At 32.4% G+C, this 17,433-nt stretch overlaps 1 protein-coding gene across 1 annotated transcript in view; it reads right to left on the minus strand.

Moving 5' to 3' along the window:
- Positions 1-1,305: 1,305 nt before the first annotated feature.
- LOC128232738 (uncharacterized) overlaps positions 1,306-17,433 on the minus strand; it is a 37,103-nt gene continuing 20,975 nt past the window's right edge. Inside the window, exons 7-8 of the mRNA XM_052946462.1 lie at positions 8,503-8,787; positions 1,306-4,166 (exon numbers count right to left, since the gene is read on the minus strand). Of these exons, the coding sequence (XP_052802422.1) occupies positions 3,958-4,166; positions 8,503-8,787 (494 nt within the window). The 3' untranslated portion in view covers positions 1,306-3,957. The remainder of the gene's footprint in view (positions 4,167-8,502; positions 8,788-17,433) is intronic.

The raw sequence follows: 17,433 nt of genomic DNA on the forward strand, positions 1-17,433 counted from the left end.
TTTGAAGAATATTTCTTGGCGAAATTTGGTTATCTTTAATCCCCGTTTTCAGAACATAAAACCAACGCAAACTGACGACTACTATATAAGAAATTCGATAGCATAAGTCATTTTTATATGGTTTAATTGGTTGTCCGGTTAGCGCAGTGAAAAGCGCACTCGCTTCTCACTTAGGCGACCCGGCCTCGGCGCATGTGAATTTGGTTTGTAATCACAAAGCCGGACATGTGGGTTTCCTCCGGGCTCTTCAGTTCCCCCCACAACACAAAATCACACTATCGCGTTAACGAGAGTGATTTAAAATAAGATGTAATAACTTGTGATACAATCGTTGTAAAATAAATAAGATTAAACTAATTCAATTCGTATTTTCTATTAACTTTCCGTTTGATGCAATTATTATTAAACTATATAAAGACATTGTATTAAACCTTAAAATTGTGAAGGCAGGCTACATCTAATGGTTGTCCTTTAAAAGAAGTCCTTTAAAAGAAGGTAAGAATTGGTACCGCTGCTCCGGCTGGATTATTTTGTTTTAGGTCATTTATGTAGCTGGTTTTTGGGTACCTTACATTACATTATTGGTTTTTAATGAGTTTATATAGGGCATAGTTTTTTACCCTGACCTTTCTGAGGTGAGCTATGTTTGATTGTTGTCCTTAAATATTTAGATCATACCTTTACAGCTGGCAGTGCTGCTCCTGCTTGATTTATTCCTTTGCAGGTGATGTTCATATCGAGTCGCTGAGTTCTTAAAATTACCTGTCAATTATCATTTGTTCATAAGTAGTATGCTTCATTGTATATTAATCACAAGTTAATGCCGCCTATAATGAGGCTTATATTTTCAGTTTGTAAATTTTATGTTTTGTGTCCCTCGTTCATTGTCTATGGCTCTGATCTTGTTTTTTTCAAACATTGCACTTGATGTTTGACTACTCTGCTTGTCCCTGTTTTTTTTTATCATGTTAAGGTATCTTTCAAGTGTCCTCAAAAACAAAGATCATCAAATATACAATATTTTTATAGAACAAGCCGCTTCAATTGAAAATATGTTTTTTTCATGATGTAAGAGGTTCGGTAAATTGTTTTAAATTACAAATGCGATCCATATATGGTTATTGATATACTTTTTACTCATTTTGGAAACGGAATGCATTTATAATAAATTAAAAAGTGATATGTGGTAATATGTTTAATTACTTGATATGCGAATTCAGATGACCTTTTTCGGATCTTAACAGCATAGTGATGAAGATCAAAATAAACTCTTCTCAACGATTAGTTTTTATTTAGGTTTACATAGAGACGGTCAGATACACACTTACACATGAGATACATACAGTTTAATCATACTAAGTAAACGCAATACATACAGTTTATCATTATTATGTCGCAAAATGAAATAAATGACAAAGCGAAGATTCAACAACGACTCAAGCAACAACAACTTAATAGACACATATATAGACGATGTTTCACAGGCCATATTTGCATGAATATGATATAACTTATCAGGGTGAGTGTGAAAAACAACATGCACGGGTACATGAAAGCGTGGACATCCTTTGGTGCACTATATCATCTAGTTATGTGAACATTTAGATTGTAAATGTATGATAACACTAGAAACGTGATTTCGGCGATCCAAGTAAGCCAACAAATACCATTTTAAAACGAATTTTTGTAAACGAATTTTAATCTGCATACAAGTACACGTACAAGTAGTGTCTCTCGAGAACATTACATGTAACTATCAATACACAGTTACACAGTGATACAAATGATGTGTGTCAAGTTGAAATGTTTTAAAAATGTTCTTGCTTAGAACAAACAATAAGCGATATAAATACAGAAAATCGGTACCAAATAGACCCAGTTCTGCTCGTTGTGGATCGTATGTTTTGTGGTATTGTGTAGTATTGAACTACTTGGTAAAGACTATTATTTCAATATAACGTTTTTCAAGACATGCAAGCTTTAATACTATCAAAGGATTTACAGTGTTAAACATACGTGGATAATGGACAGATATTATGTACAAAACCAAATAAGCACGACAACACTGAGGAAGAAGGTTTGCAGCATATAGTGTGTCGCGTTTTTAAGTACTTAAAGCAAAGCTTGTTGCTCATTCCTTCGCCATGATACATAACGCCAAGTAATGTCGAATAAAAGAATCTTTATGATTCAAGCGTAATTTTATTTAAAAATCTTAAACTTACACAACGATCGCACCAAATATGCGGTCTGTATACATAATCATAATATTAATCATAAGCATAAATTTAAGACTTGTACAGGTCAGTATATGAATCATAATAATAATCATAAGCATAAGACTTGTACAGGTCAGTATATGAATCATTAATGAACAATGGCTACAAGTCATTTGTCTATCACAATGTACATATTTTATTTGTAAAACATGTACCGCGGGCGATTTGGCGAAGAGAAGTTAATGCGGTTAATGCGGAATTTTATTGGTTCCGTAATGGAACCTTCCCGGAAATCTGAATATATCACATATAGAGAGCCTCTAATATTACTATTTTCCGTAAAATAAAAGTATTCTGGAAAAGTTTGTATTAGACAGAGTCTGCCTGATAACTACAAATTCTAAATTAAGACCACTCGTCTGCGGAAACATCTGGAAGTACAGAGTTATTGACTTGTATTTGATAGTAACATTGGATTTCATTTGAAGAAGAGTTGTCTTCACCCACCACCCTCACGCATATTCATATGAAACAAGAGTTTGTCCGTCAATTAGTTACAGACGTTTCACACTAAACTATATAGTCGCTCAAACGAAAGAAAATGAGAACATATTACAACATAAGTGATAGTGCAAGTGCCGATGAAAGTGCAAGAAAGATCTTGCCAATCATTTTCCACATATGGCCAATGGTTCTTTAATATTTCGTCCAAGAACATAATCAAAACAAATATATAATCCATTATAAGAAACAACATGGAATACATACACTAATTGTGTCATAGCAAAATACATTGTATCATATGAAGAACATGGATTGTGCAAATATACACATAAAAATATAAAAATAATCAACAATTTGTCAACTTATCCGCATGCGATACCGTTAATTTAGCATAACATAAGTCCTGAGCTCATCTCTACTGTTCCCATTGTATTAATAAATGATTTTACATGATAAACATTGTTTCTGGTCACTATTTCTCTGTATTACAAATGTGTAATATAACATTGCTATACTTGTATTGGTCAGAAGATAGATCACTACGCATGTTGGCAAAAATAATTGCTTGACTAGCAATATATACGTTTTTGTCACTAAATTTATGAAAACGTTTAATATGAATACAGTAGTACATTTTGCCAAATCTTAAGAGGAAAATCTTCTTATAAGTATAGTGGTTTCGTTGTTACTCTTATTTGATATCATCTCATCAGTATAAATTGTTCTTAAAAATAAAAAATAAAAACTATTGGCCATATCAGCGGTGTCGTGTACTATATTTTTTTCAATTTTATTCTTCTCATCACTAGTGCAGTTGGAACAGGTAGGTCGTTTTTTTGCTATTTTTTACTTGAAAAGCATGTGATACATAACAATCTGACACTCGTCATCATATACAACATAGTTTTATTCAACTCGTCCAGCTAAGGGCACACTGACTATAATATTTCCTGAACTCGTTGAATAAAATTGTTCTTTATATGACGACTCGCGAATATACCCTATATGTATTTATTCTGACGGTAATATCAACTTTCGTGGTATAGATAATTATATTGTTTGTTGTTGTTTTTTTCCGAAATAGATTTCAGATGAACAACGATCCTTTGCCCTTGCATTTCTAACTATTGCAATGTTTGGTAATTTTAGGGAACAACTTTCTGTACCTGAACTATCTTATCGCCTTCAATTTAGTTGTAACATTCATCTAAGTTTTTTATTGCGCGTTCTACGCTTATTTCAGACCACCAACTAGGGAAGTCGGACACATCATAGTGGTAATGTTCTTTGAGCTTATTCTTATATTTACCAAGAAACCACAGCCAGAACAGTGAACAGTCATGCATGGAATCTTTCGGGCGTATATCCCAGTCAGCACAATAGTTTGCGTAGTCTTTGAAATTATGATATTTTTCGGGACATTCTTCTTTTCCATCGTTACATCTATAATCAAAGAGATCACATGTATGTGTCAAATTAGAATCTACAGCATAATTACAAACGACACTCACAGCTTTATGCGTCGAAGTATCGCGAATGCCTACGCAAGCTGCGGGTTGGTGTTGGTTACAGACGTGTTTAACAACTTTAGAATTATGTTCGTTTTGAGAACATGGCTCTGAACAAAATGGGCATTGTTCTTCGCATCCCCATAAACGATTGGAAAGTCTGGATATTGGGTTATGTCCGGACCATTGAATATTTTTTTCATTAAAGTCCTCAAAATTAGATTCAAAACAAATGTCATCAAAACCTTTTCGCACAGCATTACAAAAGTATGGTACATCCTGAATTATCTGTTGTTCAAACTCTCCAAAACAGGACGAATCTAGAACCAAACCATTTATCTCAGCATTTAATTGTTCAAACAATTTCCGTCCATCAACAGTATCGTCTAAAGAAGAAATTTTCCGTGAAAGTAAAATAAACGCTAACCGAACTGAATCTAAACAGTTTTGAGCTTCTTGCGTTACTATTTTCATATATTCGCCATCTTTGAATAATATTTTGTTGCACTTTCTTTGAATCCACAGCATTGCATACTCTCTCGGACATTTTAAATACATAATAAAACTATCAAACATATCCCTCTGAGCTAACTCCTTACATATGTCTTTGAGTAAAATATATTTCATTTGCGGTAAAGATTTTCTCAAAATGATCTCCGATTTTAACAGAATGTTTTCAGATATGGTGTTTTTCAAGGATTTTTTAACACCTAAACAAAATAAGTTCGCAGCTGTTTCCTCTTTACGGCAATTTTCAAGAGCTGCTCGGAAAATGACCTGCATTTCTTCTCTTGTCTCTTTTAAGGTAGCATTTATTCCATGTGTGTTTTCAAAGTGTTCATTATGCTCTCCAAACACGTAAGCGGCATATCGACAAACATGGATGTTAAATTTGATTTTGTATGAAGGAGAAAATAATAGATGCTTGTGTTTTTCTATCTTTGTTATAGCTAAGTCTTCCAAAGTTCGGATCAATTTAGTTACACCTGTATTTGAGATTAGATTTGGTTCACTCATAATCTCGTCAATTTCAAAATCGATTTTTGCTAGAAGCTCTGTACTAAATGTTTCTAACATTTTTGGTTTCGGATTTTTAAACTTAGATATGATTTTTTTTTTCAAAGTTTTCAAATTTGCATCGTGTTTGTCAATACCAATATCCTCATACGATTGTTTAAGGTTTGTAAATGTCAGTTGTTTAACGGAATGGTGTCTACTTTTTTCCAAAATGCCCAGATGGTGATGTTCGTGTTTGTGAAGTTCAAATAAGGCCCCTATTAACATGTTGAATAATGTTTCATTACTAAAGTTAGTTGGAGTTATTTCTTTCTCTTTATTTGAGCGAATATCCTTTTCAAATGGCAACCAAATATCATCAAATGATTCTTTTATCTCCGTTTCCGTCAACGACTTTCCTCTTAAAGAAGATGCAAATTCTGATGATTTTGTTCGGAATTCTTCTTTCGTTTTCTCTATGCTAAAGGACAGTTCAACTACTAGCAGTCTCCTTTCGTAATTTTTCTGAATTTCTGCTTTCATATCCTCTACGAAATTATTACATTGTACTTTAGCCCATTGGATTTTATCAAATCGCCATTTTTGTATAAAAACCCTTTCTTCACTTGTATCAAAGAATTCATTTAATTCCTTTTCCAAATCCCTTGTTATTTTGGACAAATGGTTTTGACATCGGCGAACACATTCGTTCTTTATATCAGCAAGTTTTTGTTTGGTCGTGGCTGAAGTGAGTCGGTCTCTAAATGATTTTAAAGTACCGCCTTTTACCTTTGTTTGAACGTCCCATACTTTATTTCTTACATATTTGTCAAGAGAACGATACGCTTTTATTTCCATATTATTTCGGAATGAGAAAACAAAGTTTTCGGACAAAATGCCTTCCCATAGGTCTTCCACACGAGTAACTACGCCCATAAGATCAGCAAAACATGGCTTTAGTTCTAATGCAGAATGTATCGCACCGATTTTCATTTTGGCTACTTCCATACAGTAATCTTTGTTTACCCGATTCATTGGAGGAGTTCCTTGCCAAAGATTTGGAATATGGTGCACTTGTTCATCTTCATTGAACTCAATGATATCGGTAAACCTTTTTATTGAATTGCTACCCTCCGTTTCAGCTGCTTCAGACGTTACTGTGTCTAATATTTTCATAAGCTTTATGAAGCCATCCTTCATATTATCTGCTGCTGATCTATCTGATACATTATGATGGACAAACATACATGTTTGCCTCATATTTAGCGCTCCGTTTGCAAGTTTTAATCGCAAGTATGCATGCACAATTATTTGTAAAATATCTCTCATATCTGAAATGTTTTCTCCCATTATGTTCATAAGGGTTAAATCACCTAATCCTGTGACAAAGGTTGCAAGTTCGTTGTCGCGATTACCTAAATTTGTTACGCTGTCCAGTTCCGGAGCTCTGAGTCCCTCAGAGTCTATAATAAGTATATACTCAACTTTAGTTGTCTGCTCTCGATTGACAGACAATAGCTGCGCGCTTACTCCCCTAGTACATCTTCCTGAGCTTACAGAGAAATGGCTTCCAAACATTGAATTTAACAAAGTAGATTTTCCGGAACTTTGGAGTCCAAGAACACTAAATGTCATAACTCGCCCATTTCTCGATTTCTTTTCGATACTTTTGAAAACCATTGCTATCCATTTACTTGCCAAAAATGCATTATCTCCATCAATGATTTCTAAAATTTCACCATCAAAAACTAGATCAGCAACAATATTTGCAATTTTTTCTGCTGGCGGTAGGCAATATCGATGTAAATCCACTCCGCAATAATGAGACGAATCACATATATGACCTATTTCTCTAAACAGGTGTTCAACTCCGAACGAAGCGTTCTCTATGTCCGCTTCAATGTTAGAAAGGCGTTTATGCAATTGCTCAATTTCTAATAGTTTGTCTGGATATTTCGCTTTAAGGTTAATGTATTGGGATCGTATTTCACTTTTGTCGTGTTTCATTATCGGTAGATAACTTCTGCTCTCACATTCAAAAAGCTCCCTTAAATTTGCTAAAAAGTATTTTCGAAGAGTTGCATTACTATTAGTTTCGCACAATGTACGAATGAATGATTGGACAGTTCTCGTTATTTCCAACGAGTCTGACCTCAGACATAACACCTGTTCGTCCAATTTAGATTTTTCATCGAGGTCTCGGGTTCTTTTCCGTTCTTTTAAAATTTGAGACAAACGTTTTGTTATAAAAGAAGATACAGGTGTTAAATATTGCTTGCAATATTTGAATAAACCTTTGCCAGGAGATGAAACATCAGTGTCTGCAACCTGTTGTTGAATTTCTGTTTTCATGACTTCCAAAACACCTGATGCCAAACTTAATCCTTCTCGACAAAGTTTATCATCTGTATCGAATTTGATACCATCTGAACTGCCTGGTTGAAAACGGGTGTTTAGACAATTTACGTTCGAGTCTCTGGTTATATCAAGTATGTTTTGAAGTAAATCGGTTGTGTTGTGAAAAAAGTTTTTATCTCTACTATACTCTTGTATTGCTTGATCTCGTAGTTTAAACGTTCTTTGGAGTTCTTCAATGTAATCAAATGTATCATCAGTTCCGTTTTCTGACAAGGAGTCAGTGAAATATAACATTAATTTACATGTTATTATTTTCCCTTTCAGTAGAGTTAATAGTTCTTTGATTTGTTTTGTTTCTAAGAAAATAATAATGCAACTAGATAGGTTTACAACAAAGTCAAAGCAAGACTGCGTTATTTCAGTTCGAATGTCTCCACGTACATTTAAAAGCGTCAATGGGATATCATTCGGAAGAACTTGATTTGCAAACTTTTGCAACCAGAATATCTCAACAAATCCTACAATTTTCCTCTGAATCATACCCCCTGTACAGTCATGGGAATAAAAGGTCGAATATGCATTACTTTCACCTGAAAGAATACAATTTAACATTTGGGACTTCGAAAAATTTGGTCGGCCTATTCTTGCAAAACATATAACACGAGTATTCATATCAAGAGCATATTTACCTTTAAACTCATTTGTCTCTGTGTAAAACGTTATCGGCTTCAGAGGCCAAATTGAAACAGAATATGTGTCGGAATGTTTGTCTCTATATATAAATGGTAAGGCTTGTTTGCACAAAAACATCTTTCTAAAAAGTATTTGTTTAAGCATGGGTTCGCAACAAAGATACATTGTCATAAAAATATCCATCTGACTAATAACGTCCGGCTTGCTCGTTGTACTACGTTTACCTTTTCCAAATCTACTGCGTACATCAAACACGGATTGCCCTTTAGACGTCAACGTTTCTGCTGCGTTCTCTGTCTCTTGTGTATAAATACAATCACGCGCGGTTGAATCAACAGCGATGATGTTCCGCAACATTGTCCATGGCAATTGAGAGAGAGACCACTTTTCTCCTCTAGGTTGGTTAGTATGTACAGTCATTGCCTCTTGTACAGTTATCAAATTGTGTTCGTATCTTTCTTCTAGTCCAAGACGGCGAAGCAAGTTTGTTTGGATATCCCCGCTATGTTCTTAAAGATATATAATATACACATGCATTTATGTTAGATGAACTGATTAGCTAAATGGACTATTTTTCCAGGTATTATAAAACAATCTAAATAAGATTACTCGTCTTGAATGAATGCAGAAATGACATCTTATGATATTGCCACGGTTGTAGATATGCATACAGGAGGTTCAACTAATATTTCTAAGTTTTCACCATGAACACATTATTTATGTGTCTAATCAGCAAACATGATATCAAATATATAGATGAAAAATACGACTGTTGCATAAGTATGCTGACTTAACGACGTAGGTGGAAACTGGCAGGTTGCCTTTTACGGCACAGAAAAAAACAAGACGTATCGTACGATGATCAAATGATAATTTTTTTAAGTATTTTTATCTTAACATAAGTAATATCGTAAATTGTTTATGCTTTGCTATAATAAATAATATAAGAACGATGTTTTAAGAGAAATATATTGCCATAACAATAATAAAGAATAAAATAGATACAACACATGTATTGAGTACACAAGAATGTATCGCAAAACATTTATATATATATATATATATATATATATATATATATATATATATATATATATATATATATATATATATATATATATCTACTACAGATATTAAGGTGACCATATATATATTAATCTAGGCATTATGGGGACCGCTGGATTAAGGCGACAAAAATTGGTCTCCTTAATATTTTCAGTCCAGATTTGATGTATCAAATGTCAATAAAAATGTCCATTGATAGTAAGTTGATAAGCTTGAATGTTTATTTACGAGATCATTTCATTGTTTTAAATCTTATTATCTTTTAATATAAAAAAAAATATTCTTAAACTTTTGTGTGTGTATATTTGTGTATCCATAAAAATAGCTATTAAGGCGACCAGGGAAAAAATCATAATTTTGGTCAAAAATAGCTATATACTAAGCATTTTTTATTTGTTTTACTTTATTTAAAGCCTATTGTATATTATCCCGAAGTTTCATTCCATAAAAAACAGAAATAAGGAAATTCGATATTTCGTGTACCATCAGCATCCAAATTTTCAAGTATACAGAAATTTAACTTTCCGGAATATAACGGAAATTTTCGGGTATCTCCGTGGTACCATCTCCGTGCAATTATGCAGTATGGCGTTCATCTCTTACGGAAAGAGAATGGTAACTTGGTAAGTGTTTAAAATACATATTCAACGTTTTTTTCGTTTATTTTTATGACTTTTGTACAGTAGTATAAATCGTCCACCCTTTGGATGAAAAGCAAATGATTTATCCGGATTTTGTTCATCCGAAACTAAATCACTAGTAGGCGCAGTATGAAATGCATACAACAAAGAAATAGAGTAATGCATACAACATAGGCAAAGAAGGGTTTTCACATTTGCATACAACATACACAAAGAAGGATGTTGAGAAACGCATACAATATAGAATAAGAACAAAAATATTGACATTGAAATATTATTGTTTAAATCAATAAATTAGTATGTTTATGAGGTTAGTCAAGTGAGAAATAGTTTATTAACTTTATATTTGAATTTTGCTTTTAAAACTAAAACATAATTGATTTGTTTTTCAAACTTTTTGTTTTGTTTGAATAGGGAAAATATCCTTATATGAAATCATTAAAATTGGTTTAATAGCTTGAAGGAAACAAAAAGTTTATGAAAACTTTGCAATTGGATAAAATAAAGATTGTATTCATTGTGTATACTACAAGTATATAAGTACATTTAGGAAACAGAAACATATCATGTCACACTGATTACAATACATCAGAAACTTAAAAAAAAAAAATCTATATAAATAATTTCTCATAAGTATAGTAAAGCGCCTGGTATTTGATAAAAGACATACATGTATTTTTAAGAATTATTGTAAATTATATGTAACAATTATAAACTGTGTCCGAAATGAACAACACATTTGCATAAATATATTATATAAAAAATGATGAATACAACAGAGAAGCATGTGGGATGTAAAGGTTTACACATGATAAATGTACATTCATTTGTTTACTATAATGAGTATTTTTTTACTTAAATATTGCATGAAAAACACAGAAATTTCTCAGTGGTTGTTGAATTATCTGAAGGTGTGTTAACACAATATTTGTTGGTCTTTACGGGTGTGGTGAATTTGACATGTAGGCGAAATTGTTGGGTTCATTTTAAAATTATATTTCCACCGTTCTTCATCCTCATCGAAAAGTGGGAGACATTATATAGTTACGTACTAAGTAAATGTGTTCTATACAAAATATGTGCTGCTTCCATATGTTTCAAAGAAAGCTTTTTGTTAAGTTTTTGTCATTAACAGTCAAATTAAGGTTGACCAGTAAGAAACATTTCTGAAACTGGTTCAATATAATTTCTTATGTTTTCAAGATATACAAAGCTTTCACATTTTTCTTTTTCTGGTAATGGTTCTATTTTAGGGATTTTATGAATTCAATTTGCCTCAAACTTTAATTTAATTTTTTTTATTTTTTTCCTGCTTTGGAGTCCTTGATGTTTAATAAGTAATTTTGGCGTTAATGCAGAGTAAAAAAATGTGTTTTTTGCTTTCCCGGGATTTTGTATTTTCTTTGGCGTTAAACTTAATGTGTTGTCTAGATTTACAAAATCATCAAATTCAATAAAGATTAAGATCAATACACAGAAACTGTGTACTATATACAGATTGGTAGTGGTCACTTATCCAATAAAATTAAGGGTCACTTGTCCAGTAAAATACCAGTTATTAGAGATTACTTATGTGTATTATCTGCCATAAGGTGTCCACATGACATAATTATGATTCATTAATGACATAATCATGATTCATTATATATTTTTCATTTGTCACCTAACACCTATCTTTATGGCATCCCTTAAATTAACGATGTGTGAATAAAGAACAAACAAACGATTGCATAGCACCTGCTATCATGGATAATAGGAGTATTGTCTCAGAATTTTGGGGAGTTTATAATAAGGAAGTCAATAAATGAAATCAAAGGATTGTTATTTCTCCACTCATTTTATTGGGAAGAAAACACTATAACACGATTTATCCAAGCACTCTGACAAATATTTTGTCTGACTATGTCCTATCACTAAAGCCATTGTTTATAAAAAAAAAAGATAAATTTATTCCAATCACAAATATTGCAATCAATATAATATGCACATGTAATAACTATAAATTTAATCTAACAGAATAACCAAATTTACTACACGAAATATATATACCTACCCTTTTTACTCATTTCTCCTTTCAATTTATAATTTCAAAAGGATCAGTTTATATATTTGGGATTGTTTGTTCTGATGAATGTATTGGATACGGAAAGATCAAATGTTGTTTTTTTTGCATTAAAAGTTAAACTATTAAACAAATTTAACATCTGAGGTTTATCCCTTTACAAAATATATTAATAATTATCTATATTTCTCATTTTGCAATAATGGTAAGAAATTATAAATCCTATTTTCACCTATTACAATACAAATCATCAATTCAGACATTTTTACAACTACCAAAAAATGGTTTAGTTTTTCATCTTATGATGAAATGAAAGTTATTAAAAGTATTTCTGTGTTTGGTTTTATAATCCTCATGCTTCTTCAGGTAATCTTAAAATTTATATTTTGTTATTGTTGTTCCCTGTCTTTGCTTTCCCCGATTTCAAAGTTTTCATAAAAGAAATAATAAATTGTTTCTTTATAAATCTAGATATTAAACCATTAAACCAAATTTAATGATTTGAAATAAGGTTCTTTTCCCTATTCAAACAAAACAAAAAGTTTACACACAATCAATTAGGTTTTAATTCTAAAAGCAAAATTCAAAAATAAAGTGAATTAACTATTTTTCACTTGACTAAACTCATAAACATAATAATTTATTGATTTTAACAATAATATTTCAATGTCAATATTTTTGTTCTTATTCTATATTGTATGCGTTTCTCAACATCCTTCTTTGTGTATGTTGTATGCAAATGTGAAAACCCTTCTTTGCCTATGTTGTATGCGTTACACTATTTCTTTGTTGTATGCATTTCATACCGACCCTCACTAGTATCAACATCCGGTGTAATTTTTGCTTGTATTTTGGAGAAACTCGATTGATTTCTAGCAAACTTGGTTTACCACTACATCGTCGCTTATTATTATTTGGTATGTTCCAATCTAAAAAGGGATTTGCTCCCTTAACATCTCAGATTTTAATAAATAAAAGACGAAATGATACAAATGCCTTACATTTTGTTTGTCAATGTCATGTCATTAGTCATTCTCATCACCTTTGAATAGCAGAACAGAACGAACACTATCACCAATTCGTATTGTGGCTTTTTGCATGTGTCTTAAATTTTTATATTTGATAATAAATGCAACAATAAAATATTTCACTTATTCTGCCACAGTTATGCACCAATTGTAACCATGGCCCCCAGGCAGGTCTTGTTTATACCAGGGATAGCAGGGGAAATGGGCCATGTTTTTACGGGTACATAGAATTACCGGAATCTCCCTAATTACCAAAATCCACCGGAATCTACCGGAATCCCCTGCGAAATAACTTTAAATTTAAAACTTAATATTGTTTTAGTTTATTTAAATGTTTTGAGGTGTTTTAATTACTTGACTACCCATTATATATCATTATGAGCGTATGTACGTACATATTATCTGAAAGGGAACGGGGATTCCTGTAGTTTTCATATCAGTATACAACGACTATAATGAGTATAAGTCTGTATTTAAGGAATATGGAATAAACTGGCCGTTAAAAATTATAAACATATATCCATACACTAAAAGTGACAAGGATTCCAGTAGTCTGTCGGATTGCCGATTTCGAACATATTACCAAACTACCGGAATCCCCTGTGAGATACTAATAATTATCATATCCTAACACTGAAAGTTGACAAGGATTGCGGTAGTTTACCGATGATAATGATATGACCAAACTACCGGAATCCACTTTGAATAACTGTAATAACTGAATTTCAGTGTTGTTTCAAGTGTTTAAAGCTTGAATATAGAATAAAGTAAGAGTTAAATCTGAAAGTGGACAAGGATTCCGGTAGTTTGCCGATGATAATGATATGACCGTACTACCGGAATCCCCTGTGAATTACTAAAATAACTAAATTTCAGTACTGTTTTAGTGCTTGCATATAGAATAAAGTAGAGTTTTTATTGTATATCATTATACTGAAAGTGACATGGATTCCGGTAGTTTGCTGGTCGGATTGCCGATTATATTGATTCGAATAAAGTAAGAGTTTTAATCTGAAAGTGACAAGGATTCCGGTAGTTTACCGCTGATTATGTTATGACCAAGCAACCGGAATCCCCTGTGAATTACGAAAATAACTAAATTTCAATACTGATTCAAGTATTTTAATGCTTGTCACTTTCTGTATATGGAAATATGATTATAAATGTATACCTCTTAGTACATTACATATATTAACGCTTAAAAACACCCCCAAACAACATTTAAGTATAGTTTAATTATTATTTCTCAGGGGATTCCGGTAGCTTGGTCAAATCATTATAATCGGCAATCCGACCTGCAAACTACCGGAATCCTTGTCACTTTCTGTATATGGAAATATGATTATAAAGGTATACCTCTTAGTACATTACATATATTAAAGCTTAAAAACACCCAAAACAACATTTAAGTATAGTTTAATTATTATTTCTCAGGGGATTCCGGTAGCTTTGTCAAATCATTATAATCGGCAATCCGACCTGCAAACTACCGGAATCCTTGTCACTTTTTGTATATGGAAATACGATTATAAAGGTAAACCTCTTAGTACATTACATATAATAAAGCTTAAAAACACTCCAAACAACATTTAAGTATAGTTTAATTAGATTTTGGTACCAAAAACATTTAAGTATAGTTTAATTATTATTTCTCAGGGGATTCTGGTAGCTTTGTCAAATCATTATAATCGGCAGTCCGACCTGCAAACTACCGGAATCCTTGTAACCTTCTGTACATGGAAATATGATTATAAAGGTATACCTCTTAGTACATTACATATATTAAAGCATAAAAACACCCCAAACAACATTTAAGTATAGTTTAATTAGATTTTGGTAGATTCCGGTGGATTCCGGTAATTAGGGGATTCCGGTTATTCTATGGACCGTGTTTTTACGTTCCAGGTGGACCGACAGTGCTGAATGAATGCAGTGTTATTGTTTTTGCGCTGAAAACAGGGAATGGGCCTAACCTACGATGCCCCCAGGGGCATTTGACGGGGATCTGGTCATTTCGTAACCTTACCATTTCGTAACTGCTGAATCTTGGTTATTTTGTAACCATTTTGTTAGTCAATTCGTAACCATCAATAAATCAATTGCTCATATGGTAACCACCATTTAACAAGGTGATAAATAGTACACTTAGCACCTCGTTAAGTGTATTGTTCGAACCTGGATGTATATGGCACAGCAACCAAGACACCAATTGGGAGACATTACTCAAATTCTCACTAGTAACAAGCCAATAATTTATGTTACTCAATAGTTATTAGATATATATCATGGTAAATTAGAAATGATTTGTTATACTACCAAAATATGTTAATTATTTTCTTACATTTTGCTTACATTGTACTTATAAACAATAATTTAAGACTGATCGCGATGTATTTTTGAGTAAAATTACGTTTACATAAATGATCATTCTTGACCTATTTCATTGACTATATTTGTTTGAATTGTTTAAAACGAACAAAATTTTGTTCTGTTCTTTTCTCAATTGATCCATATTCTGCATACTTTATATCCGAAACCGACAAAAAACAGCCTAAAATTATAAGTTATGGTACAGTGGAAACTCACTAAACCGGATCTCCACAAAACCGGAATCCTCGGGATACTGGAATTTTATCAGAGTCCCGGTTTTCCCCTTCTATTTTCAATGTAAAAAAATCCCTACAAAACCTGAACCCCGGAATTCCGGATACCGTACAAAAAATCGAGAAAAATTGTTAGTTGTCAACGTAATTTTACCTTACAAAACCAGACGTTTTGTTCAAACATGTCAAAATAATTCTGTGTATTAGGAATTCGCGAATCATGTGTCATTTTGTTTTCACAGCCGGTACGTTGTTAAATATTACACCTGTGATGTTGTGTTAACACGATAATTGATAATGATGATTGCGCTGTGGATTGACTGTCGCGCGATAATCAAACGATAATCGGTTTTTTAGTGATCATTTTGAAGTGTTGTTTTATCTAAAGACTTCTATGATTGAATCAAATTAGAGCGGTGCTTTAATTAAACTATCAAACATACTAAACAAGCATTAAATTACGAGAGTTGTTTTATTTCAAGACTTGGAAAAAAGATGGTTATAAAAACGCAGAAATGTTTAATTATGCTTATCACTTTTGCAAGTGCTTTAATCATGTCTCAACCTCCGTCTAAAGTCGGACAATTGAACTCACAGTCCCTAGAGGACAAAAGCCTTTAAAGGTTAACTCAGTTAATATATTGAGTAAACTTACTCCGTACATCGAATCCCCACTAAACCGGAAATTTTGCCCAGTCCGGACCTTGTCCGGTTTAGTGAGTTTTCAATGTATTAATTTCCAATAACAAGATACAAAATTAAACATATGGGCACATTTTTAATGCAATAAGCATATAAAAAGCGCATACTCTCATTCGGCAAACTTACTACATTTTACAATACTTCTATGCAATTTAAAAAAAATGAAATTCTAAAGTTATATGGTCTATATATTTAAAAAATATTGGCTTAAGGTCACAATTCCTCTCAATGGTAGAACATCTATGAATTAAAAAATTATTACATTTAATATTCAGCCTACTTATAATATTTCCTTCGCAACATAAAAAAATAGCTAGTGTGAATGTTTCTATTTGTCATAGTTTCAGAGTTTATTGGCAAATCGCACTACACTATTAGGAATAAAGAAGGAATACAACTACTAGATTTAACTTTGTTTATGTTGTTATTTTTATGTTTTATACTTACAGTAAACTTATTTTGTAAATTCAAATTCCTCATAATTGTAGGAGTCAACGGTTAAGATATGACCATTCGATTTCTTAACGGTTACGAATTGACTAACACAATGGTTACGAAATGACCAACAATGAGCGGTTACGAAATGACCATTATTCATTTGACAGGGCTTTTACCAGCTGTTTGTCTGTGCAGAGCGGGAATTTTACCTGGGATTGGCTGGACGGAAAGTCAAAGTCCCCGCTATTAGCAGGACCTTGGGGGCCCATGCTGCAATTGACTGTTGCATTATTTGGATTTTTTCTTAACTTTACGACACGCCCCCCCCCCCTACAGTATTTTATAGTCAAGTTTAGTAACATTTATTTACAGAAATTGGATAACTTAACAAGTAAAGTAAACTGTACTGAGCTTTTGAACAAACCTACATACTTATAAATCAAAATTGATATTTTAGGGTCTACACTGAATAAACCCAAAATGTTAGTTTTGATTTGCTAAATTCGAACAGTATTTAGTCTATCCACACAAAATTTACAGGATCATCAGATAACAAATTTTCTAAAAATTCTCTGTTTGCCAAATAGGGAAGACAGGTTAAAGTGGGGTTAAAAGG

The sequence above is a fragment of the Mya arenaria genome, chromosome 1, assembly GCF_026914265.1.
Source record: "Mya arenaria isolate MELC-2E11 chromosome 1, ASM2691426v1".
In the NCBI taxonomy this organism is placed as follows: domain Eukaryota; kingdom Metazoa; phylum Mollusca; class Bivalvia; order Myida; family Myidae; genus Mya; species Mya arenaria.